Source organism: Notechis scutatus, chromosome 9, assembly GCF_049901735.1.
Source record: "Notechis scutatus isolate UNSWTSFEM ecotype Mainland chromosome 9, rNotScu1.2, whole genome shotgun sequence".
Taxonomy (NCBI): domain Eukaryota; kingdom Metazoa; phylum Chordata; class Lepidosauria; order Squamata; family Elapidae; genus Notechis; species Notechis scutatus.
Window position 1 is genome coordinate 14,486,011 of NC_142017.1, and position 27,799 is coordinate 14,513,809.

At 38.4% G+C, this 27,799-nt stretch overlaps 1 protein-coding gene and 1 long non-coding RNA gene across 7 annotated transcripts in view; one reads left to right on the forward strand and one right to left on the reverse strand.

Annotated features, from left to right (window-relative positions):
- The window catches only part of LOC148129838 (uncharacterized), a 443,985-nt gene that overhangs the window by 229,953 nt on the left and 186,233 nt on the right, over positions 1-27,799 (forward strand). The window lies entirely within an intron of this gene.
- The window catches only part of ADAMTS18 (ADAM metallopeptidase with thrombospondin type 1 motif 18), a 96,635-nt gene continuing 92,477 nt past the window's right edge, over positions 23,642-27,799 (reverse strand). For all 6 annotated transcript variants that reach the window (XM_087971619.1, XM_087971616.1, XM_087971620.1 and 3 more), the window contains one exon: positions 23,642-26,111. In XM_087971619.1, the coding sequence (XP_087827745.1) occupies positions 25,996-26,111 (116 nt within the window). In that variant the 3' untranslated portion in view covers positions 23,642-25,995. The remainder of the gene's footprint in view (positions 26,112-27,799) is intronic.

Consider the following 27,799-nt stretch of genomic DNA (forward strand, 5'->3'; position numbering starts at 1 on the left):
ACTTATGGAGGGACATGCACAAAATGTTATTTTTACTTCCAGAACAAGTAAGCTCACTTGCAAATAAATAAGTAGCAGGGGTATAACTGAATGGTTTTCTGTAACCTGTAGTCATTGCTGAAGGGGGAATTCTGTCGTTAAGAAATTGTCAGAGAACTTTTTTTCTAAAGAAATTGCCAATTTCTCTGCCCACAAATATGAGAAAGTATTTGAGATGCAACTTGCGTCCACTTCTAATTTGTTAGTGATGATAATTGTGTCAGGGGAGAGGTACAGTAGATGTGTCCCATGGTTTTAAATTACATTGTCATCCATTAGGTCAAAAGTTCTAATCAAGGATGATACCTTGGTACCATTGAATTCTCAGTATTCTTTTCAAATACAGCTGCATGTGAAAAATGCAAATCCTTGCTGTTATTCCTTAACATGACCACATGATAGCAGCCTAGGAAAACCAAAGACTTTCATCCTTAAGCTGGAATGACAGTGAATGTTTTAACTTTAGTTTTTTTCAGTTATACAGTAGAGGGCAGCAAACGAATGGACTGGAAACAGGTACAATGGTCTCACACATAGGTAGTCTTCTACTTACGAACCCAAAATTTCTGTTGCTAAGGTGAGACATTTGTTAAGTGAACTTTGTCCCCGTTTTATGACCTTTCTTGCCCCAGTTGTTAAGTGAATCACTGCAGTTGTTAAGTTAGTAACATGGTTGTTAAGAGGATCTGAAATTCCCGTTGATTTTGCTTGATGGAAGGTTGCAAAAAGTGATCACAAGGCCATGGGACATTTATACAACCATCATACATACTTGCCAGTTGCCAAGCATCTGGATTTTGATCATGTGACCACGGGGATGCTGCAACAGTCGTAAGTGTGAAAAACTATCATAAGTCACTTTTTTCAGTGCCATTGTAACTTTGAACAGTCACTAATTGAACTGTTGTAAGTCAAGGACTGCCTGTACTAAGTTGAAAGGAAATGGAATCAAAAAGCAAAATCAAATATTTGAGGAAAATCAGCATGTTTTCAACTTGAAATATAATATCTTAGGACTACCTGTATTGATCTCCCTATATATATATTGGTCCACATATTTATTTAATATCCTCTTGCTTGTATATTGCTGTTTTACCTTAGCAATCAAAGCAGACTATACAAAACTTTAGTACATAAGAGTAATGATGTTGACACATGGATATGACAGGGACATATGCAAGTTTATATAAAAATTTGAAAGGAACAAATGCTATTTCCTTGGATCCTTATTGCAGCTCCACTCAATATACCTACTAATTCATTTATGAATCTCTTACAATGAGTTACGAAAAATTAACTCCTTAACTTCAAAATTTAAGGAAGGTCTTCTTACACTGGAATTTCTTAAGAATATTAATAATTGAATCCAATTATTCCTCCAGAGAATACAACTTTCATAATTTCTTATGTCTCATTAAGGAACACTAAGCAGGAGGTCATATCTGGACTTTCGGTGAATAGTGAATAGGGTCATAACTAAGAAGAAGGCATGACCATCATATTAATTTAATTTAATTACTCCCTGAAGTCTCCTATAAAATTTTCAAAAGCTTTCTAAGCTGTACTAAAAGTCTCTACAACAGACTTTTTTGGTTTTCCCCTACCTTATTCTCAGAGTATTTGAAGAGTTGCTTAAAAGCTTTTATTTGGCTGTTAAAGGTGACCAAGAGCATTATTGGCAACTATTCTTTGTTAAATGTTTTTAAATCACTCCAAAACTGTTTAGCTGCCCTTACTGAAAAATGCCAAAAGGAACTCCTTCCTTATGTCTTTCTGTGGAATTTTAAACATGGAAAACCAAGGAGGATGCAGTAACCTGGAAAACAGGAATACAGTGAAATGTACTTCTGCACACACCCTATTTTCTCAGTTGAAGGTCACCAGAAGGAAGGAAGGAAGGAAGGAAGGAAGGAAGGAAGGAAGGAAGGAAGGAAGGAAGGAAGGAAGGAAAAGGAAGAAAGGAAAAAAGAAAATTTTATTTTCTTTCCCTCCTCTTTCTTTCTCTCTCTCTCCCTCCCTCCCTCCCTCTCTCCCTCTCTCTCTTGCACATCAGACAAGAAGATACAAGGATAGTTTTTTCCCAAGTGCCATCACTATGCTAAACAACTAATTCCTACAACATTGTCAATTAACTACTAAGACTGTATTACCATTCTTCTTCTCATCCTTACTAGTACCTATCTCTTCCCACTTATGGCTATATCCATGTTGCTTGTATTTTTACAACTTATATTGTTTTTGTTGTTTCCTATTATGATTTTATTGTTTATTAGTAACCTATGTCTATCACTAAGTGTTGTATCTTATGATTCTTGATTAATATATTTTATTTTTTCTTAATGTACATTGAGAGCATATGCACCAAAGACAAATTCCTTGTAAATCCAATCACACTTGGCCAATAAAGAATTTTATTTTATTCTATTCTATTGTGGTGACCTTCAACTCAGAAAATAGCAGGGTTATGCAGAAGTACATTTCCCCGTATTCCTGTTTTCCAGCTGACTCCTTGATTTTCCATATTTAAAATCCGACAGATGAAAGTATTTTCAAAAGCAAATTTTCTTTTATTAAATCAAATGAGAACCTATAGGAAAATATGTAGGTTCATTTTTCTGCATAGCATTGATATTGGACATTAGCTTTTTTTAAAAAAAAAAAAAAGTTGCACCACTCACAAAAAAACTGCTATTCTTGGCCTTAAAGCTGGTGGATTAATATGAAAAATTAAGCCATGATACTGCAGTTGATTAAACCCTTCTGAGACATCACTTGAGGGAAATGTTTTCTCAGAGGAGTCCTAAAATGTGTTCTCAATCTTCCTCCTCCTTCATTAAAGATGACAAGAGAGCAGCAAGCGAAGCAAATCTTAGACAGAGCTTGAAGTTCAGAAGGTAGCGGCTAAATTGTTGTTTCTAAAGCTATATATTTGGAAGCAGGAGAATTTGCCTGTCAAAGTGGATTAATGCATGCTTGGGAGTAAAATCTTTCCCAAGAAAGAAAGGAAAAAAAAATTGTCTCCGGGTGGAACAAGGCAAAAGAAATAAAGAGAGCAACCAAAAGGGAGCTTCATTATCTATTTAAAACATTTGGCAGTGGAAAAATCTGGTTATTAGGCTCAAGTGCGTGTTATCATGAAAAATACTCTACTAAAGGAAAGTCTGTGCCTTTGCAAGTGTATCTTGTGGGTAAAGCAGAGTGTTCGAAAAGCCTGGCATAATTCCAATCAACATTTGGTTCAGGAAATTTCAAGACAAAAAAAATCAAGAAAAGACATGTATGAAAAACCAGCCTCAAGAATAACAAATTTCTTCAGCTTCTCTCTAACCAACTCAAGAAATGAGAAACGGCTACCATCTCAAAATCAGAGAAAGCAGGGTAATTAAGTAATTTCAGAAGAAGGAAAATATGGGATGTTATCAAAGAGATAAGAGCCTGCAATCTTAATTCTATCTTTTTTTAAATAGACTCATTTTAATGAGCTGAGAGTTTTGTACACTGCATTCTTAATGGAGGGTTGGATGTTGAGAGTTCACAATCTTCCTTTCCTTTCCTTTCCTTTCCTTTCTTTTCCTTTCCTTTCCTTTTTTCCCTTTCCTTTTCCTTCCCTTCCCTTTTCCCTTTCCTTTTCCTTTCCCTCCTTTCCTTTCCTTTCCCTTCATCTTTCCTCTCCTCTCCTATTTTGGCTTTCCTTTTAACTACTTTTCAGCATCAGGGCCATGGTCTCTTTCTTTGGCTGGTGGATGCTGAGAGAAAGAGGGAACTTGGAATAGTGATTTCAACAACTTTAATTCCTGTCTTTCTCTCTAACATTCATCCAAGCTCCATTTGTATTGTAGTAGTCCAAATCCTCCACCGGAGGCTGGAACAAAGAGGCTTTTAAAGGCAGATCATCTCCATCAATGGCAGTCTGCTGGGCCTTCAAGCTGTAGTTGCCTGCCGAAGAGAAAAACAGGAAGGAAAGTGGCCAAGGCATCACCATAGGAATTGAATTCTAAACTAATCAAGACAGAGAAAAGGAAGTAGAATCAAAGAGTTGGAAGGGACCTGGGTGGTTATCTAGTCCAACCCCCTGCTCGAGCAAGAGAGTCTATTCCAAATATTAGCCTCTACCTAGGATCAAACTCAAAACCTCCTGATTGTGAGGAAAGAGCTCCACCACTAGGACACCGGAGTCCTGCTTATTTTTACACCACATATAATTAAACCTTGGGATTCATTTCCACAAGATATGGAGCTGGCTATTAGCCTAGCTGGCTTCAGAAAAGGGGTTGGACCAATTCATGAAAGCCATGGGAACTGTGCTATTGACCTCGATGACATTGTGATTGCCTCTGCGATGGTCATCTGTTCGGAGATTAGTAGGCTTCTTGTAAAGATGGTTGACTATGATGAAAATGAAATGACAGACTATCACTAGATAAACCAGGAGTCCAATTCAGCAGACCCTATTTATGTTCTTACAACTGAGGTCTCACCCCTTCTGTTTGTCTGCCAAAGCTGGACAAGACTGTAGATTACAATGCTGTGACCACTATCTTGCTTGTTTCTCACAAATACAAACGAAGCTGCTGCTGCTGCAAAGGGGATTTAAGATTTGTCTTACAAATTTCTGCCATCAGAAACATAATGTGTATCAGGCTTACATTAATATTCTACCTTCTGCATCGTTTCAGACTGGTTTATAGAATTTATTCAAAGAAGTAGATGAATGGATTGATTGGATTCACTGAACTGAGTCAGTTCCATCACTTTCTTCTATATATCTGTGCATACATTTAATTATTGGAATGGATGGAACTGGAGGAATAGAGGTGGAGATTTGTCCCAATCAATTCAGACTTCTGGATTCAGTTAATTGTATGAATCGGTCTGAGTGGTCAAACTGGACAGAGCTTTCAAACTGAATTATAACTCTGGAGGTTTTCATACCTCCAGTTTCTAGAATTGTATTCTTTTTTTCCTTTGTGAGGAGCAATTTTAAAATTTTAAAAGTTCTTCAAATGACTATCAAGATTCTGGAGGTAGAGGTAGATATCAGGAGGACTTTTAGATAACCAAGGCGAGATCCAACTAGAACTAAGGAGACATTTCCTGACAGTGAGAACAATTAACCAGTGAAACAGCTTGCCTCCAGAAATTGTGGGTACTCCATCATCGTAAGACTTGAAGAAGAGACTGGACAGTTATTTGTCTGAAATAGCAATAGCACTTAGACTTATATACCACTTTATAGTACTTTACAGCCCTCTCTAAGTGGTTTACAGAGTCAGCAACAATCTGGGTCCTCATTTTACCCACCTCGGAAGGATGGAGTCAACCTTGAGCCTGCAGTATAGCACTCTAACCACTGTGCCACCAAGGCCCTGGTATAGCGTCTCCTGTTTGAGCACGGGATTGGGTTAGAAGATCTTCAAGATCCCTCCCAACTCTGCTATTCTGCATCTAGAAAAAAATGGCTGAAATTTTAAAGAGAGAAATGCAGATGACAAATTACTTTTGCAGATGACTTGGATACTTTATCCTATTACATTTATCAAAGAGGCTTGTTAAAACCTTAAAGTACTCTGTGTGATGAGAGAAAAAAGAAATGAAGATAATTAAAATCCTACAACAAAATTGAACGAAAGTTGAAGAAAAAGTGATCTAGTCAAAGACATGGAAATACTGGAAATGTTATATATAACTTACCACATTGATAGATGTGTAATTTTTGATATATTTTTTTCAGGAAAAAAAAAACAACCTCTAGTATTTTAGGAATTGACAGGGGAGAAAAAAAAGCCAGTTATAATAAAGTGGGAAGAAGAACACTTTATGCACGACTATATTTAAGAAATCTGAGCTTCTAGGTGTGGTTTTGTGTATACCAGTTACACTTCCACTAAACATTGTTGGTTTGGATAATAATGGCTGTGCTTTATTTTTAAGAATAAACTTGCATGGTTATTTGTTCTTTAAAGTACTGGTGACACTCCCTTCCATGTATACACAGCATCAGCTGCAGAAAACAGGGCCACAAAGTAAGGTTTCACAATTTAAGGCAAGGCACGATCCCTACTTGTGGGATATGTAATTACAGTGGTGTTCTTTGAATGGTTGCCTTGAAAGTTAAATGCCAATTAATGAAGGCCAAATTGGAAGGGTGTGGCAGAGATGATAGAGGGGATTGGGGTTTGGTTGTTCAAGAAGCCAGAGACACAAATGAACACATCACAATTTCTTTTTTAAAAAAAATTAGATAAATTGAAAAAGACAATTTGGGCTCTCCCTCAGTACAGATTTTTATGGGAGGGGGATGGATAACATCCTATATATAGGAGCAGAAGAGAGGGTGGAGTAAAGAGAGTTATAAGTCTGGAGTCATTATGTTGTCACAAACAATCCAAGTCCAACCCCCCTCGAATTCCATTGAATTCCATCTAGCACTAATTTAGTACAGGCTGTTAGTTGACTAGATTCTTGTGTATAAGCTTCAGCAATAAATCCTTTAAACCAGCAACCCCAACCTTTTTGTAGCCCGGTACCATCACTGCCATCTTTTGAAACTTTGCTTCCGGTGACCTACCGGAGCCGTATCCTGACATTACGGGAGGTATCCAGAAATGGCCGCTCCCCGCCATCATCTTTGTTTTGCCGGAATGGCTTTCTAAGTTCATGAAAAATTGCGGTAGGGAGTTGTTCAGCCCGGTGCGTTTGGGGACCGGCTTGACATATATACTTTTGTGTGTGTTCCTGACATTATGGGAGGTATAGAAATGGGCTCCATATTTTTGCCAGAATGGCTTCCTAATTCCTAATTGCCCAGGAAGGCTGACATATATATTTTTGTGTGTGTTTCTATTAGTCTGTAAAGTGACTTTCTACTAACTCTCCTTCATAGAGATGGCAATTAAAACACACACACACACAACTTGAGATATCACCAAGGATTCAGAAATAAAGACAGATCCCGAACAATTAATAGATAATGGAAGAGACAGCCATTGTCCGTCTTTAATTTCAAACTCATTTGATTTTTTTTTTTAAGTTGCATCTCAGCAGCTTCATCCTGAAGTTTTCAAGTTCCTTTGCCCCAAGGGGTTTCTTCTACCATGGTAGAAAAAGTAGGACACTTTGGTGATTGCAACATGTCTACATAGAAGATTCAGTGGGTTTTCAGCCATGTACCAGAAAAATCAGGCAGTTACAGAGAAAGGTTCACATACTTCACAAAGCTATAATGTGGTTTATTTGGTTTTGGTTTTCTAAAGGAAAGCAAAACGTATAAGGCAGGGCCACATATTGTCCTCCATTTGTAGCCCTATTATAGCCGTGTTCTTTTCACTCTATGTGATCTTGTGGCCAAACTATTCATTTGTCTGCCTTAGTTTGTGTCTTTGGGTCCATGTCATCCCTTCAAAGAATATGTGGTTCTCCCAAAAAATGTTGCATTGCTTTTCTTCGGCTTTAAGGTGAAACCCCATGTTTTCCGTGGGAGAAATTTAATATCTATAAATATCCGTATATTTGCCTTGAAAGAACAAAACTATTATCATCCAAAAGAAGACATGTTAAGCAAAAATTTATACCCACCCATTTGAGAGAAACCTCTATTATCAGCTCCCTCGTGTTAATACAGTTTATTTAGTAGAAGTTATGGATTACAGCTTGTTCGTAAACTTCAGAAGTTTCATTTATTAAGCCTGGAGCCAATGTTCTTGCTTCAGCTATTATTTAAAAGGTTTGTTTTAAGTTTTAAAAATACATGTAGCTTCATTGCTTCAAAGCAATGTGCCAGTTTCCAATCTTATCTTCCTCCCCAAATATACTATGAGCAGCTATCATCTACTTCTTCCTTTAGAAGAAACATCAACTTTCCCACCCACCAAAAGGAGATAATGAGAGATAATCTGATAATTCTGGGGAGCAGTCTCAGCAGTCTTATAGTAAATTTGACTAGCTACACCCAGCATTGCAGCTCTTGGGTGAGAACACCTTGGTGTCCTCTGCAGTAATTAGCAATAGCGCTTAAGACTGCTTCACAGTGCTTTGCAGCCCTCTCTGAGCAGCTTACAGAGTCAGCATCTTGGCCCCCAACAATTTGGGTCATCATTTTATTGACCTTGGAAGGATGGAAGGTTGAGTCAACCTTGAGCTGTTCAGAATTGAACACCTGGAGTGAGTAGTGAGTTAGCCTGCAATACTGCATTCCAACCACTGTGCCACCACAGCTCATACAAATCAGACAGTTGGTAATGCAAGTTTTAAAAGCTTATCAAAGGAAGATCCTCCAGAGCAATAGGCCAGAACACTAGAAAATTCTATATACTGGTTCAAATACAGAGCAAAAGCAAAAGGCACAAAGATCTGAAATTGTCTGGGAGGTGGTCTAATATAACCCTAGGTGCTAGCAAAGTTTGATGAAAGATGTTACTGTCCTATCAACAAGACAAGCTAGTCATCTTTGTTCAGTTCTTCATTGCTGCTGGTTTGTTCATGGGCTGGGCAACCTGTCAGAATCCCACTCTCATTATCTGAATTGGGTCTTACTTGTTCAAGCTCTTTATCTCTTGAGGCTGCAACAGATATATGAGTACAACAACAGATAAATTCAAGTATTTTAGGGTTGAAATGAGGGGTCCTTGGTGTTCTCTGAGCTCTTAGCTAGACTAGCATTGATGATGTTACCTAGTTTGGGTAATGAAAACATCTGTAAGAAAACAACCAAACTCAGAGAACACCGAGGATCCCTCCTATCTGATTGCCTTCTGGCTTCACAGTCTGGTCTGCCTCTTTAGTCTCAAAGGGATCAGCAAGACCTCAACACCATGATATGTTCTTGAAATTAGAATATGTTTCTGTCAAACATGTGTGACCTAGAGTACTTTTTTGTACAATTTCATTATCTACTTTCATTAGCCATCTAGTCATCCACATTTAGCTTCTGTTAATAAAATAGACACTGTGCTCTTTGTGGGTCATTGAAACTAGATAATGTTCCTCAGTTTTGTAGTTAACACTCTTGTCTTCTACTAATTGGTAGCATGAAGTGGGTAATTCAGAGATCAAACAGTGTTACTCTCTAAACAGGATGATTAAACCATCCCTTTTTAATGAGTTTCTTACACTGAACTTATTTATTAAAGGTGCACAATTTCCCACAAAAATTATGGCAAAGACACTCCAGAAGAACTGACTGTCAGTTTGATTTATCACCAGCTTTCAAAATGATGGAGTAAGGGGCATAATCTTGAATATGCTTTCCTCACCTCTTGAGAAGTTTGATGAAGTTCATGAGTTTAAAAAAAATGAACTGGCTTTCCTAATTTGGTAGAAAATATAGGAGCACTGCTGAAACTTAAAAATTAATGCAAGGGAACATAAAATGGTGGCTTGCTATGCTTATTGGAAGATGAGTAGATGATTTTTGAGTCCTACATTCATTTGAAAGGAAGATAACCCTGAATTTTCCCTAAAAAAAAAAAAAAAAGAATAGAAAAAAGAAAAATAAGAAACACAGATTTTTTTTTTTAAAGAAATCCCAAGACATACCTAGCTGGTAACCTGCATCATAAGAGGGTCATTGAAGTACTTGGAGGTTTATCTGTGTCTTCAAGGTCATCTCAGTACTACAGGAACCAGGAACAATACTCAGGTGAGGACACAGATAAACCTCCAAGTGCCTCAATGACCTGCTAAAAGGATGCAAATGACCAGCTGTCTGCAAGGAATATAAATCCTTTCATTCCCCACTATCCTGTCAGAGCTGAAGAAGCTTCTTGGATGAGAAGTGAAACATCTTCAAAAGAAAAAACAGAAAAGTTCAGTTGCCTCCTGAAAAAGCACCTTTGGGATATCAGTTTGTAGCTTCCTTCCAGGCAAAGCAGCTAAAAATAAGAGAGGCAAATCTGGGGACAAATGGGGTAAGGTAAAGGATACCTGCCTAGAGAAGAAAGTGTGGAGATTTTAGAAGGGGAGATAGAAATAAGACAAGAAAAGCAAAGAGTTAAATTCATAAAATGCATCTCATTCTAAAAAAAAGGCTAATCTTGAGACTCATCTTCAAAGAAAGTCAGGTTTTTCAGCAGCCGTGATCTTTGTAGTCAGTTGCACAAATTCCTTTGTTTTTAACGAGTTATTTCTAAGAAAATCTAAAAATGACCATCTCTCCCTCCCTGCCCAACCCCCCCATTTAAAGATAATTATTTGGGGAAACAACTCATTTATGCCCAATGATGTATTTTTAACTGCACTTATAGAGCTGTTTTACTTGAATCTACATTGGCTAAAGATTACCCTAAATAAGGCATTAACTCTGTGTATGCAATTACGTGCCCTTTTTGTGCATGAAGCAATAGAGCCACATATTGTAGTAGTATCTGCACCATTAAGGGGAATTTAATATTTTAAGGAGCTGCTAATACAGTTGTACAGAGGAATTATTGAGTCTGTCATCTGCACCTCTATAATTGTCTGATTTGGTTCTGCAACTGAACAAAACAGACACAGACTTCAGAGAATAATTAGGACTGCAGAAAAAACAATTGCCACCAACCGGCCTTCCATTGAGGACCTGTATACTGCATGAGCCAAAAAAAGGGCTGTGAAAATATTTACAGACCCCTCACATCCTAGACATAAACTGTTTCAACTTCTACCCTCAAAATGACACTATAGAACACTGCACACCAGAAGAACTAGACACAAGGACAGTTTTCCCCCAAACGCCATCACTTTGCTAAATAAATAATTCCCTCAAACTATTTACAAAGTCTGCATTACTATTACTATTAATCTTCTCATCACTCCTTATCACCCATCCCCTCCCACTTGTGATTGTATGACTGTAACTTTGTTGCTTGTATCCTAACAATTTTTATTGACTGTTTCCTAGTATGATTTGATTGCTTATTGTACCCTATGACTATCATTAAATGTCATACCTTATGATTCTCGACTCTTGACAAATGTATCTTTTCTTTTATGTATATTGAGAGCACATGCACCAAGACAAATTCCTTATGTATCCAATCACACTTGGCCAATAAATAATTCTATTCTATTCTATTCTGTTCTGTTCTGTTCTATTCTATTCTACTTTTGTGCATGAAGCAATAGAGCCACATTCTGTAGTAGTCTCTGGGCCAGATAAATGAGTTGAGGGGAATTTAATGTTTCTTTTCTTTCCTTACATTTTAACAACAAAAAAATCTTTTCTGAAATTTCTATTAGTATTTTAAACAAAGCTTCCTTGATGTCATTGGGAGTTTTTTTTAATGAAATGCAAACGGCAGTTTCAAATAAAATTTGTAATCAGGACAGTGAAGGAGAAAAAAAACGATGAACTTTCCCTTCCCAGAGGTCTGCTAAGTTCCACTCACAGAATAGCAGTTAACCTCCCACTGTGTTTGGCTTCAAAACTGTAATGTCGACCCAATGTGGAATTTCATGATTACCCCTTTAACTTTAAATAGAATCTAAGAAATCAAGAGCGTTTTGATTTGCTCTGTGTGGTGATAATTGATTAACTACATATGGGAGGGCTGAAGGCTGAAAGGAATACTAAGTAACCCTGATTAGTGAAATTGGTTAAGTTTGTTTAGCACACTTTTTCCCCCTTAAGCTAAATTATAACCTTTTTGGTGGCAAGTAATAAATAGTTTGTCTATAAACCAATATGGTTGGAGGCTAAATAAGGAAGGAAGGAAGGGCATGGCTTCTCCAGAGCTGTGGCTTCCTGACCATGTTCTGAGGCCAAAAAAGAAAGAAAAAAATGCAACCCATCATGAATATTGGAACAACTATATCAGCAGAGAACTCAAAAAAGCCATCAACGTGTGGAAATGAACTATTCTTTGCCTAGAGGTCAATGGGGGAACTATTAAAAATCTTATCAAATTTTCAAAATGTGCTCACAAATGAGCAGGTTTAATACAGACAACTCTCAGCTAACAACCACAATTGAGCTCCAAATTCATGTTGCTAGGTGAAACATTTGTTTAAGGGAGCTTTGACCCCATTTTACGAACTTTTTTGCCACAGTTAAGTGAATCACTGTCGTGGTTAAGCTTAGTAACACGGTTGTTAAATGAATCTGGATTCCCTATTGACTTTGCTTGTCAGAAGGTTGCTAAAAGTGATTGTGTGACTCCGGGACACTGCAACTGTCGTAAATATGAATTAGACGCAGCAGCAAGGATTAGCTATGCAAAATATTGGGAAAATGAGAATACCAGAGGTGGTATTCAGCTGGTTCTGACAAGTTCTGAAGAACCAGTAGTGGAAATTTTGAGTAGTTTGGAGAACTGGTAAATTCCACCTCTGACTGGCCCCTCACCCATCTATTATCTGCCTGCCGAGTCCCAGCTGATTGGCTGGGTCTTCTTTGGTTGCCCTGCACAGGAGAACGGAGCTGGAAAGCAGGTTAGTGGGTGGGGAGGGAATGGAGATTTTGCAGTATCCTTCCCCTGCCATGCCCACCAAGCCACACCCACAGAACCAGTAGTAAAAAAATTTAAATCCCACCATCTGAATAGGTCTGAAACCAGCTTGCAAACCTTAGCAAAGACTTTAAGAGGGTGAAGGGGAGGAAATAAGAGACATACCTTGGTGGAATCATGGAGAAACAAGATGTACTACAGGGAGTTAAATCTGGATCTGTTTAACAGAAATCGTATCCCTCAGAGAAGTTTGGCTGAATAGTGAAGATGCTTGAACAAGCCATGCATTCTTCACTCACATTCATAATATATGTGTTATTGTTAACAGACTGAAATACAAAAAAAAGTAGGAAAAAAAGCACTACATTTAGATTTAGAAAAATAATTTAAAAAAAGATAAATTGCTTTCTAATCATACTTCCAAGCACTCCCTTCCATTTATATCACCAACTTCTAACCATTGTTTAAATATTTAAGCTTTGCATTAAAGATTAAGTAATGATTGCTAGTTTCTATTTAAGTCTTAGAAACCATATTGCAGATGTTTAAGTCTGCCTTGCTGTGATATATTTTACACAAGAGAGTCAATCCTGCTTCAATTTGGGTAAAAAAAATATGTTGTGGACATTATACTATCAATTTTGCCATTGTAGCTTAGTCTCCAATCTTGTATATAGTAGCTAAAGTATCTCTTTTCCAACTGGTTTAAAATATGGCTTATTAATGGTGTGACATGGGACTGCAACATGAAAAAGTGCCATGATTTGATATTCTATGAAACAACCAATATGTCGTGAGATCCGGTTTGAGCTTCTTCGGCGATAGACCAAAATCTGCGATTGTGCGCAGTTTCGATCTGTGCTCGCCACTGGAGCGCCCCGAGCCGGCTGCTTTCGGGGCTAAGCCACCCCATAGAGGTGGTGAAGAAGGGGGAGACTGCCTGCAGGGTTGAGGAGAGCCTCATCTCTCCTCCCCAGCTGGCCATTACTCCCTTTCCCAAAGGCGGTTGCAGCGGTGGTCAGAAATGGCCACCTCAAAGAAGAACTCGACCGGAAAAGAATGTGCAGGAGGAAAATAAGAAGAGAAAGTTTTTGGCTGATTGGGTCGAACTGGAAAAACAACAATGTAAGGTACCCTGGAATTTAAATTATAAAGAACAACATTGTTCCCAAAGAAGACTTTGAAGCTGTGAATGAGAGAGGAAAGGGAAAGATAGTATTGTTATATTAGAAATAGAAATGAACTTTGAAAATATGAAACAAGTGTGATTAAAACGATAGATAAAATACTCATTGTAATGTAATGGAATGTTTAATAAATAAATGAAATAAAGAGAATGGGAGAATGAAATTAGGAAAGGAGGGGAACATTTTAATTATTATAAATGTGTTATAAAATTTAAGTGAAGAGGAATATGAAAGAAACATGAAAAAAATATCAAAATATTATAAGTGTTCCTAGAAGTATGATATCCTATTGAAAAGGAATGTTAAAGATGTCAAAGATTATAACTAACATTAATGATAGAGCTGAATTGGAATAGAATAAGTATTTTATTTATTGTTGTTATATATATATATATATATATATATATATATATATATATATATATATATATATATATATATATATATATATGTTTTCTTAAGTTTTCGCGGTACTTACATGTATGGTGTTCGGCTTGGTTGGGTATTTTCCCACGTCATTGTAGTTGTTCTTTTAAAGTTGTAGCAACGTTTCAGCAGAATCTCATCTGCCATCATCAGGCTTCTGTATTGTGTCCGTCTGTGAGTCAGACTTTTACAGTGGTTTCAGATTTGAATTTGGGGCAGCCTATTGCTGTGCCAGAATGGTTTTTCTTCATCCTGATTGGTTGGGAGTCTTGGTCTGTGTTTATTGGTCTCGGAGTTTGCTGTGTTCTGCTTGATTGGTGTCTCTAATATCTTCTGTCTGTTTTTTGGCTCTTTTGTATCTTGATTGGCTGGCAGCATTGTGTTGCTTTAATGGAGGCCTTTAGTGCAGCTTGGCGGGTAAATGGACGGCTATCATTAGTTAGGAAGCTGGGTTTCATCTGGGTGCCTGGTTGGGATGTGTTTGAGCTGGAGGTATCAGGGGGATCTGTTTGTGCCCAGGTGTTTGCCTGGCTTGTGGTGTGGAGATTTTTTTGTTTGTGAGTGCAGGCTTCCAAATGATTGACAGCCTGGTGGAATCATCTCTTCTATTCATGCTTTCTGGTCTTTTTCAATCTCTATGGCTTCTCTAATGATTCTGTGATTAGGGTTTTCTATAGTGGCCAGGGTTTTGGTGCCATTGAAGTTGATGCTATGACCTGTGGCTTCCATGTGTTGGACTAGTGAGGAAGTGTGTTCCAGCTTTTTGACTGCATTTTTGTGTTCATCCAGGCGGGTGCTTATTCTTCTATTGGTCTGTCCAATGTATGTGGCCGGGCATGATGCACAGGGACTTCGTATATGCCTTGGTTTTCCAGGTCAATTTTATCTTTGGGGTTGCTAAGGATGGCTGCTATTTTTCTGTCTGTTTTGAAGGCAGTCCTGATGTGATGTCTGTGTAGTACCTTACTAATTTTGTCTGTAGTACCTCTTATGTAGGGCAGGACAGCTGTTCCATAGGTCTGTTCATCTTCTGGGTCTCTATTATGTCTCAGTGTGTTTTTGTGGATCAAGCTGGTGATTTTGCTTTTGTGGAAGCCGTTGGCTGTCAGTACTTTAGTCAGGGTGCATAGTTCAGTCTTAATGTGTGTCTTGTCTGCCAGGCGTTTGGTTCTGGTAATTAGTGTTTTAGCCACGGAGTTTATCTGTGCTGGGTGGTGGTGGGATTGGGCGTTGAGGTAGCGGTTGGTGTGGGTTTTCTTCTGGTATATGGTGTGTCCTAGTGTGCCATCTGTTTTTTTGTAGATTAGTACATCTAGGAATGGTAGTTGTTTGTTTGTTTCTGTTTCCATGGTGAACTTGATTTTGGGGTGTGCGCTGTTTAGGTGTGTTAGGAAATTGTTTAGGTTTTCTTGTCCATGGGGCCAAATCACGAATGTGTCATCGATGTATCTTAACCATAGTTTGGGTTTGAGGATGGCATTGGCCAGGGCTCTGGATTCGAATTCTTCCATGAACAGGTTTGCAATGACAGGTGACAGTGGTGATCCCATGGAGCTCCTTCTATTTGTTTGTATCTTTGTCCTTTGTATATGAAATATGTGTTGGTTAAGCAGTGTTCTGTTAGTTCCATGAGGTGTTTAGCTGGTTGGTATTTATTTTTGATGATTTCAAGGGTCTCTTTTATCGGGACTTGAGTGAATAGTGAAACCACGTCAAAACTTACAAGCAGATCTTCTTGCTCCACGTGTAGATCTTTGATCATTTCCAAGAAGTGGTATGAGTTTTTACATGAGAAGCTGCTGTTTCAGCATGGGGCTGTAGCTCTTTTGCTAGGTGTTTAGCTAGGTTTTGTAGTGGTGCTCCTCTGGAGCTGACTATGGGTCTGAGAGGTATGCCTTCTTTGTGTATTTTTGGGAGGCCGTATAGTTTGGGGCATCTGGAAGATTTTCTCTTGGGATGACCGTCTGTTGGATCTCTTTGCTCATGTGGCTAGTTATAATTTTCTTTTTGGTTAATTTTTCCAGATATGTGGTTGGGTCCGTGTTTATGGGTTTGTATGTGGAGTCTTGGAGTAGGTCTGTCAATTTTGTTTCGTAGTCTTTTCTGTCCATTACTACAGTGGCATTCCCTTTGTCTGCTGGGAGGATGATTATGCTGCTATCTCTTTTCAGGGTTTGTAGTGCTTTGATTTCATTTTTCTGTAAGTTGCTTTTGGTGGTTTGCTTGTGCATAAGATGTTGGTAACTTGGTGTCTTATTTTATCAGCTTCATCTGTATTTAATTTAGTTAGGCTGGATTCTACTGCACATATGATGGATTCTGTGGGGATTTTTGGGGTGCTATAGCATAATTGAATCCTTTGGTTAGGACATCTGTTTCTGTTTTGGTGAGTTCTCTGTTGGAAACGTTGTGCACTAATTGTTTCAGGTGTTGTTGTGAGTTGTTGGGGTTTTTCTTGTCATGTTCTAATTTCTTTAGTTTTTCAATAATTTTTCTTGTTTGTAAATGCCTTCAGAATCAGCTCTCCAAGTTGTAAGTTGTTTTATCTTGTCCCAAAGTAGAGGGTGGATTTTGCTGCTCAGTTCCAGGTGTAGTGCTAGCAAATCTTTGTTTAACTGATCTAATCGGAATCTCTTATTGTGGAGTTCGTTCCTTAGTAAAGCCATTTCAGTTCTTTTCAGGATACGTTTGGTGGCTGCTGTGCTTTGATGAAATGTTAATTTGAAGCAGGTTGGTGTAGTATTGTTGTCTCTGCAGCTGCGTAGGGAATTGGAGGTCACATAGTATTCCTGCTCTTTTAATTTCCAGTTTCGTAGGTTTTGATCTGGCTGTTTATTTCCTCCCGTAGAGGTTTGATATTTGTTTTCTTAAGTTTTCGCGGTACTTACATGTATGGTGTTCGGCTTGGTTGGGTATTTTCCCACGTCATTGTAGTTGTTCTTTTAAAGTTGTAGCAACGTTTCAGCAGAATCTCATCTGCCATCATCAGGCTTCTGTATTGTGTCCGTCTGTGAGTCAGACTTTTACAGTGGTTTCAGATTTGAATTTGGGGCAGCCTATTGCTGTGCCAGAATGGTTTTTTCTTCATCCTGATTGGTTGGGAGTCTTGGTCTGTGTTTATTGGTCTCGGAGTTTGCTGTGTTCTGCTTGATTGGTGTCTCTAATATCTTCTGTCTGTTTTTGGCTCTTTTTGTATCTTGATTGGCTGGCAGCATTGTGTTGCTTTAATGGAGGCCTTTAGTGCAGCTTGGCTTCGGGTAAATGGACGGCTATCATTAGTTAGGAAGCTGGGTTTCATCTGGGTGCCTGGTTGGGATGTGTTTGAGCTGGAGGTATCAGGGGGATCTGTTTGTGCCCAGGTGTTTGCCTGGCTTGTGGTGTGGAGATTTTTTGTTTGTGAGTGCAGGCTTCCAAATGATTGACAGCCTGGTGGAATCATCTCTTCTATTCATGCTTTCTGGTCTTTTTCAATCTCTATGGCTTCTCTAATGATTCTGTGATTAGGGTTTTCTATAGTGGCCAGGGTTTTGGTGCCATTGAAGTTGATGCTATGACCTGTGGCTTCCATGTGTTGGACTAGTGAGGAAGTGTGTTCCAGCTTTTTGACTGCATTTTGTGTTCATCCAGGCGGGTGCTTATTCTTCTATTGGTCTGTCCAATGTATGTGGCGGGCATGATGCACAGGGGACTTCGTATATGCCTTGGTTTTCCAGGTCAATTTTATCTTTGGGGTTGCTAAGGATGGCTGCTATTTTTCTGTCTGTTTTGAAGGCAGTCCTGATGTGATGTCTGTGTAGTACCTTACTAATTTTGTCTGTAGTACCTCTTATGTAGGGCAGGACAGCTGTTCCATAGGTCTGTTCATCTTCTGGGTCTCTATTATGTCTCAGTGTGTTTTTGTGGATCAAGCTGGTGATTTTGCTTTTGTGGAAGCCGTTGGCTGTCAGTACTTTAGTCAGGGTGCATAGTTCAGTCTTAATGTGTGTCTTGTCTGCCAGGCGTTTGGTTCTGGTAATTAGTGTTTTAGCCACGGAGTTTATCTGTGCTGGGTGGTGGTGGGATTGGGCGTTGAGGTAGCGGTTGGTGTGGGTTTTCTTCTGGTATATGGTGTGTCCTAGTGTGCCATCTGTTTTTTTGTAGATTAGTACATCTAGGAATGGTAGTTGTTTGTTTGTTTCTGTTTCCATGGTGAACTTGATTTTGGGGTGTGCGCTGTTTAGGTGTGTTAGGAAATTGTTTAGGTTTTCTTGTCCATGGGGCCAAATCACGAATGTGTCATCGATGTATCTTAACCATAGTTTGGGTTTGAGGATGGCATTGGCCAGGGCTCTGGATTAATTCTTCCATGAACAGGTTTGCAATGACAGGTGACAGTGGTGATCCCATGGGAGCTCCTTCTATTTGTTTGTATCTTTGTCCTTTGTATATGAAATATGTGTTGGTTAAGCAGTGTTCTGTTAGTTCCATGAGGTGTTTAGCTGGTTGGTATTTATTTTGATGATTTCAAGGGTCTCTTTTATCGGGACTTGAGTGAATAGTGAAACCACAAAACTTACAAGCAGATCTTCTTGCTCACGTGTAGATCTTTGATCATTTCCAAGAAGTGGTATGAGTTTTTTACATGAGAAGCTGCTGTTTCAGCATGGGGCTGTAGCTCTTTGCTAGGTGTTTAGCTAGGTTTTGTAGTGGTGCTCCTCTGGAGCTGACTATGGGTCTGAGAGGTATGCCTTCTTTGTGTATTTTTGGGAGGCCGTATAGTTTGGGGCATCTGGAAGATTTTTTCTCTTGGGATGACCGTCTGTTGGATCTCTTTGCTCATGTGGCTAGTTATAATTTTCTTTTGGTTAATTTTTCCAGATATGTGGTTGGGTCCGTGTTTATGGGTTTGTATGTGGAGTCTTGGAGTAGGTCTGTCAATTTTGTTTAGTAGTCTTTTCTGTCCATTACTACAGTGGCATTCCCTTTGTCTGCTGGGAGGATGATTATGCTGCTATCTCTTTTCAGGGTTTGTAGTGCTTTGATTTCATTTTTCTGTAAGTTGCTTTTTGGTGGTTTGCTTGTGCATAAGATGTTGGTAACTTGGTGTCTTATTTTATCAGCTTCATCTGTATTTAATTTAGTTAGGCTGGATTCTACTGCACATATGATGGATTCTGTGGGGATTTTTTGGGGTGCTATAGCATAATTGAATCCTTTGGTTAGGACATCTGTTTCTGTTTTGGTGAGTTCTCTGTTGGAAAGCGTTGTGCACTAATTGTTTCAGGTGTTGTTGTGAGTTGTTGGGGGTTTTCTTGTCATGTTCTAATTTCTTTAGTTTTTTCAATAATTTTTCTTGTTTGTAAATGCCTTCAGAATCAGCTCTCCAAGTTGTAAGTTGTTTTATCTTGTCCCAAAGTAGAGGGTGGATTTTGCTGCTCAGTTCCAGGTGTAGTGCTAGCAAATCTTTGTTTAACTGATCTAATCGGAATCTCTTATTGTGGAGTTCGTTCCTTAGTAAAGCCATTTCAGTTCTTTTCAGGATACGTTTGGTGGCTGCTGTGCTTTGATGAAATGTTAATTTGAAGCAGGTTGGTGTAGTATTGTTGTCTCTGCAGCTGCGTAGGAATTGGAGGTCACATAGTATTCCTGCTCTTTTAATTTCCAGTTCTCGTAGGTTTTGATCTGGCTGTTTATTTCCTCCCGTAGAGGTTTGATATTTGTTTTCTTAAGTTTTTGGGTACTTACATGTATGGTGTTCGGCTTGGTTCGGTATTTTCCCGTCATTGTAGTTGTTCTTTTAAAGTTGTAGCAACGTTTCAGCAGAATCTCATCTGCCATCATCAGGCTTCTGTATTGTGTCCGTCTGTGAGTCAGACTTTTACAGTGGTTTCAGATTTGAATTTGGGGCAGCCTATTGCTGTGCCAGAATGGTTTTTCTTCATCCTGATTGGTTGGGAGTCTTGGTCTGTGTTTATTGGTCTCGGAGTTTGCTGTGTTCTGCTTGATTGGTGTCTCTAATATCTTCTGTCTGTTTTTGGCTCTTTTTGTATCTTGATTGGCTGGCAGCATTGTGTTGCTTTAATGGAGGCCTTTAGTGCAGCTTGGCTTCGGGTAAATGGACGGCTATCATTAGTTAGGAAGCTGGGTTTCATCTGGGTGCCTGGTTGGGATGTGTTTGAGCTGGAGGTATCAGGGGGATCTGTTTGTGCCCAGGTGTTTGCCTGGCTTGTGGTGTGGAGATTTTTTGTTTGTGAGTGCAGGCTTCCAAATGATTGACAGCCTGGTGGAATCATCTCTTCTATTCATGCTTTCTGGTCTTTTTCAATCTCTATGGCTTCTCTAATGATTCTGTGATTAGGGTTTTCTATAGTGGCCAGGGTTTTGGTGCCATTGAAGTTGATGCTATGACCTGTGGCTTCCATGTGTTGGACTAGTGAGGAAGTGTGTTCCAGCTTTTTGACTGCATTTTTGTGTTCATCCAGGCGGGTGCTTATTCTTCTATTGGTCTGTCCAATGTATGTGGCCGGGCATGATGCACAGGGACTTCGTATATATACCCCAAAAATCCCCACAGAATCCATCATATGTGCAGTAGAATCCAGCCTAACTAAATTAAATACAGATGAAGCTGATAAAATAAGACACCAAGTTACCAACATCTTATGCACAAGCAAACCACCAAAAAGCAACTTACAGAAAAATGAAATCAAAGCACTACAAACCCTGAAAAGAGATAGCAGCATAATCATCCTCCCAGCAGACAAAGGGAATGCCACTGTAGTAATGGACAGAAAAGACTACGAAACAAAATTGACAGACCTACTCCAAGACTCCACATACAAACCCATAAACACGGACCCAACCACATATCTGGAAAAATTAACCAAAAAGAAAATTATAACTAGCCACATGAGCAAAGAGATCCAACAGACGGTCATCCCAAGAGAAAAATCTTCCAGATGCCCCAAACTATACGGCCTCCCAAAAATACACAAAGAAGGCATACCTCTCAGACCCATAGTCAGCTCCAGAGGAGCACCACTACAAAACCTAGCTAAACACCTAGCAAAAGAGCTACAGCCCCATGCTGAAACAGCAGCTTCTCATGTAAAAACTCATACCACTTCTTGGAAATGATCAAAGATCTACACGTGGAGCAAGAAGATCTGCTTGTAAGTTTTGACGTGGTTTCACTATTCACTCAAGTCCCGATAAAAAGAGACCCTTGAAATCATCAAAAATAAATACCAACCAGCTAAACACCTCATGGAACTAACAGAACACTGCTTAACCAACACATATTTCATATACAAAGGACAAAGATACAAACAAATAGAAGGAGCTCCCATGGGATCACCACTGTCACCTGTCATTGCAAACCTGTTCATGGAAGAATTCGAATCCAGAGCCCTGGCCAATGCCATCCTCAAACCCAAACTATGGTTAAGATACATCGATGACACATTCGTGATTTGGCCCCATGGACAAGAAAACCTAAACAATTTCCTAACACACCTAAACAGCGCACACCCCAAAATCAAGTTCACCATGGAAACAGAAACAAACAAACAACTACCATTCCTAGATGTACTAATCTACAAAAAAACAGATGGCACACTAGGACACACCATATACCAGAAGAAAACCCACACCAACCGCTACCTCAACGCCCAATCCCACCACCACCCAGCACAGATAAACTCCGTGGCTAAAACACTAATTACCAGAACCAAACGCCTGGCAGACAAGACACACATTAAGACTGAACTATGCACCCTGACTAAAGTACTGACAGCCAACGGCTTCCACAAAAGCAAAATCACCAGCTTGATCCACAAAAACACACTGAGACATAATAGAGACCCAGAAGATGAACAGACCTATGGAACAGCTGTCCTGCCCTACATAAGAGGTACTACAGACAAAATTAGTAAGGTACTACACAGACATCACATCAGGACTGCCTTCAAAACAGACAGAAAAATAGCAGCCATCCTTAGCAACCCCAAAGATAAAATTGACCTGGAAAACCAAGGCATATACGAAGTCCCCTGTGCATCATGCCCGGCCACATACATTGGACAGACCAATAGAAGAATAAGCACCCGCCTGGATGAACACAAAAATGCAGTCAAAAAGCTGGAACACACTTCCTCACTAGTCCAACACATGGAAGCCACAGGTCATAGCATCAACTTCAATGGCACCAAAACCCTGGCCACTATAGAAAACCCTAATCACAGAATCATTAGAGAAGCCATAGAGATTGAAAAAGACCAGAAAGCATGAATAGAAGAGATGATTCCACCAGGCTGTCAATCATTTGGAAGCCTGCACTCACAAACAAAAAATCTCCACACCACAAGCCAGGCAAACACCTGGGCACAAACAGATCCCCTGATACCTCCAGCTCAAACACATCCCAACCAGGCACCCAGATGAAACCCAGCTTCCTAACTAATGATAGCCGTCCATTTACCCGAAGCCAAGCTGCACTAAAGGCCTCCATTAAAGCAACACAATGCTGCCAGCCAATCAAGATACAAAAAGAGCCAAAAACAGACAGAAGATATTAGAGACACCAATCAAGCAGAACACAGCAAACTCCGAGACCAATAAACACAGACCAAGACTCCCAACCAATCAGGATGAAGAAAAAACCATTCTGGCACAGCAATAGGCTGCCCCAAATTCAAATCTGAAACCACTGTAAAAGTCTGACTCACAGACGGACACAATACAGAAGCCTGATGATGGCAGATGAGATTCTGCTGAAACGTTGCTACAACTTTAAAAGAACAACTACAATGACGTGGGAAAATACCCGAACCAAGCCGAACACCATACATATATATATATATATATATATATATATATATATATATATATATATATATATATATATATATATATATATATATATATATATATATATATATATTTTCTCTTTAAGAACTTAGTGCGTATTTTAAGAATGTACCAAGCAGAATTCGACTGGAAGTTATGTGTTATATTGAATGCTATAATTGTAAAGGCATAAACTGAAGTTTAAATAAGAGTTGAATGGATAAAAATTAAAAGATACAAAGGTGTCATACTCCAATTAGTAACTACAGGGGAAAAATTTGTTTAATGAGAAAAGAAAATATGAAATTGAAACAGGACAGACAAAAGTATAAATATGATGACTAGAAAGGTATTGAAACTTAGAAAAAGATATATATAATTGAATTTAGAAAGGAATGAGATAATTAAAAGTAAGATTGAGAAAACTAAGGGAAGGGAAAAATTATTGAGAAAATGTTAAAATAGTAATAAGATATGGAATAGAACACAAAGATGAATATGAAATTGAATTTGTGTCTGAATGGAGAAGTAATCATCCGGGACCATGCTATTCTCAAAAAAAGAAATTTTACTTGTATTATGTTTTATGAAAACCCATATATATATATATACAACCAGTATGTCAAACTTCCAAGTAATATGTTCCCCGAATGAACATCCATTAAAACATAGCTACATATATGTCAACTTTAGGGTCAATACAGTAAGTCTGGAAAAAACACAAAATCACAGATTTGCAAATAACATCGAATACAGCTTCCATAGTTTATTCAAGATTTGTACAGTTACCAAAAACATAATGGAATAGAGTATTTTTATTACAACTTATAAAACAATTAAATAGTACAATTTATGCTTTAAGTTTGTTCATTTTTTCCCCTTTTACATCACAATCTATACTTCTATGTAACATTTCTTTGCATTGCCATCAGTTACTTGTGTAGCCATTGATAAAATTAAAAAGAAGGGACAGCTATGCATTAATAAATTAATATTTTTACATCAAATAATAAAATATGACAGTTGTAGAAACAAAATTAGTCAACATCTTCTCTCTCATTTTAAAATGTTCAGGAAAGTCTACTTAGACCTCAAGATTGTTGGAATAATCATTTTTTAATGCATCACATTTCATGTTGTTCCTTGCAAAAAAGGAACTGCTAATTTTGACTGACCACTTTCTGACATTAATGTTGACATGTCTAATTTTAGATCAGAAATGATAGTTTGGAGAGCCATAAATCTGAACTACATTCTTCCAGGGATGATGTGGGATTGGCTGGAAAGAGGACAAAAATGTCCAGTGTAGCCATGCCCCAGAAAATTACATCAAAATATATTCTTTAGCTGTATTGGTTTTAGCAAAGACATCTTCTTGTAGTCTAGTTTACCATTTGAGCATTCAAAATCTATTCTTTCCATATTGGATACAAGTTGTTTCTACTTATTCCACGAATGGTGAATCCACTAATATCAGTTGAATGGCAAAAATGGGCTGTGACTGTATTTATGGGCCAACTGTCCTAGATCAAATGGGGAAAAATATTTTCCAGCAGAGAAACACAAGTGTACAGGACCATCAGTTTGACTAACTAATGCAAAACTCTTTTTTCTGATATAAAGAAAACACAGAATTTTATTTTATTTAAAAAAAACAACAACAGGCATCTATCCTTGGCTCAGTTGTCATGTTCATCAACATCCTTTAAGAACAGGTTTCTGACTTACCATGGTACACTTAATAGCTGTATTTGCACAGCACTTAAACAGATGGCTGAATTGTATGGTAAGTTTATGGTTTAACGTGTTCCATAAAGAGCTTGGGTTTGTATAATACGGCAAATAATATAAAGAACACAAGACAAGGACAAAATTAACCAGACATAGCATGTTACCATATCTGAATGCAGTTGGTAGATCTTTAAATAATCTGTTCAAAGTGTTATACAAAAATAGCCAGTGCATTTAATCCTTGAGCCTATAAATCTGTAACTGTGTTTGTGTTTAGCACGACTGAACATAGAAAAATGCAAGTTCGTTTCCTGGCCCTGCTCCTATAAATGAATCCATAAAGACATAAATTGCTTTCAAGCGGTTTGCAGATGGAATGGATAAAAGAAAAAATATAACTATTTGTCTGCATAAACGTTCAAGTAATCGCAGTTTGCATTTATGTTTGAATTCAGCAAGATCAGTGAAATGATTTAATGAATTTCATGCAATTCCTACTATTTCAGCAATTTCCTTCTCATTTCTTTTAATGTTTGGATGGGAAAAGGTCTGGTTTTTACAAGGGACACCCAAGTTCTGAAACAACTTCAGCAAAAATCAACTTCAGTGTTTAATGTAAACAAGAAGATGGTGGAATTTTTGAATGCCTGTCAATGTGAGTGATAACAAGGCAAAGCCCATATGTAAGAAGTTCACACAGAATGAAATTCTACTTTGCTCATACAACACAGAAATACTACTTTGTTGGAAGAATATCCCAAGGCATGCCAGCCCATTCAAGTGGCTAGTAAACTATGACCGATTTATTGCTAAACATGGAAAGAATAACACAAAAAAGCAAGGAATTCTATTTTGATATAGCCCTTAGCAGCACCTGAAATAGAAAAGCACCTTTAGTCTTGCTTGTACAGTATAGTGTTTGTCTAGATATCACACCTCTGTTGCGTATAGCAATTCACAGTCTCAGCAGCCGCTGTTGTAATAAGCCTAAAGGACATTCTCTTTCCTACAAAGAGCTCTGCTGACAAACACCACATTAGCTAACATGTCTCCATAGTATGTTCTACTTCCCTATTTTTAGGCTCTTGGTATTGACTCTATAGTAAAAAAGTTGGACCACTGTGCCAAACGTGCCAATCCAGTGGGGTTGGGATCAGCTTTAGCCATGAAGAGATTCTCAATTTTATGCCATCCTATTTTCAAAATCCTTGAAGATTCTTCGTAAGGTTTACCACTGCGATTACTGATCCATGTTAGAAAGTTACCTTTTTCCTTGATAATTTGGGCGACATTTGGTTCTGGAAAACTCAAGTCTTGTCAAAAACAGAATCGACCTGTTGAAGCCTCAGCCTGACACGTCCAAATCAGTTCTTCCACGTGCATGATTTGCAGCACTGTTTGCCATAAAATTTATGATTGCAGACACCGTGCTGAGGAACCAGGTGGCACCAAGCAAAGAAGTCCACACAAGAAGGATCATCTGTTTTGATGAAATGACAGACAGTATATTTAGTGTACAATTCAAATGAAACACAATTAATATTTCATTCTCTGTGTGTGGTATAGCCTTCACATCCTATCAGATTAAAAAAAAATTGATGAGAAATATTTGATAACGTTTCAGGGAGTTTGGATATGCAACAAAGCTGTTTTCTGTGGACTTACTTGCTAGAAAAAAAGCTATCAGCCAAGAGTTTGTGAAATTAGTATTTTGCATTATATATTATTTAGCAGAGTTAGATGAGGAATGGAAAGAAGAAAGACCGCCATAGAAACAAAAAGAATTCCCATTGATTGTACTCATATTATAAATTATCCTTTAAGTTGAAATCAGTTGATTTTAAGATACTGCATGGCCAAATAATTGATTTGCGGTTCATGTTCTCTTCATAAAGCATGTAATCATATAGGTCCTATACAAAGCAAACTACATAAGCATTAATGTACTGAAATGAGTAAAGACTGCAGCAAACTTTAGTTGTTTCTGAAATTAAAAAACAACACACCGTTCAGTTTATTCTTAATAGCTCATAGCAAAAGGGCAGAGGAAATTGCCAATACAATATCAGAACATTGAGTTTAGTATTATGTATGTTAGAGAGGTTTGAATCCCTAGCACTGTATAATGGAGTGAACTCCCATTACTTGTCCCAGCTTCTGCCAACCTAGCAGTTCGAAAGCATGTAAAAATGCAAGTACAAAAATAGGGACCACTTTGGTGGGAAAGTAACAGTGCTCCATGCGCCTTCGGTGTTTAGTCATGCTGGCCACATGACCACGGAGTTGTCTTCGGACAGCGCTGGCTCTTTGGCTTTGAAACGGAGATGAGCCCCCTAGAGCTGGAAATGACTAGCACATATGTGCGAGGTGAACCTTTACCTTTACACTAGAGATGGGCGGTCTTCTGGACTGAGAGATGCCCCATAGTTATGGGAGTGAAACAGCCCCAGAATGATGCTGGATGATGATGATGGTGGATGATGATGATCATGATGATCATGATCATGATACATAGTAGTTAGGGCACTTCTCTCCCATCCCACACAGCTCCTTTTCCTGGGCGTTTAGAATATGTTTGATCATTTTCCTTCTTAACTCTGATTTCATTAACTTCCAATCCCCAACTGGCATTGATTTTTAGCAAAATGTACTCAAAAGTGTGGTATGGCTCCAAAAGAAGGACTGGTAGTGTGTTTTCTTAGGGCCACATAATGTCAATTTCTGCTTTCCAGTAACCAATTGCAGCTTCCCAAAGTTATAGATTTTTTTAAAAATCAGCCTTATCAAGACTGGCATTGATCTTGGGGATTTTTGCAGACAAAGCAGAGGTAACATAGTTGTATAACTTTCCATAGTCTTTTGTTTAGAGAAAGAGAAGAAAAACCCTTGGCTGATACAGCTTCTCCAGGAAAAAAAAAAAAAGCCCGACCTTCTAAATTCATTGCAACTCATCTTTCAAGTGGGATCATCCTCTTAGGACTGGAGAATTGAACCATTTTTGCACCCAAAACTGTTTGCTATTTGCCCAATTCTGGAGGAACAGTGATGAAATGTGAAACTTGGTCTTCTTTGCAAATAGCTCAGCCAGCCGCAGCATGCATGGTTTTCTTCCCAAAAAATTAAATTGACTTATAGTTTTGCAGTTTACAGGACTTAACAAGATACTCA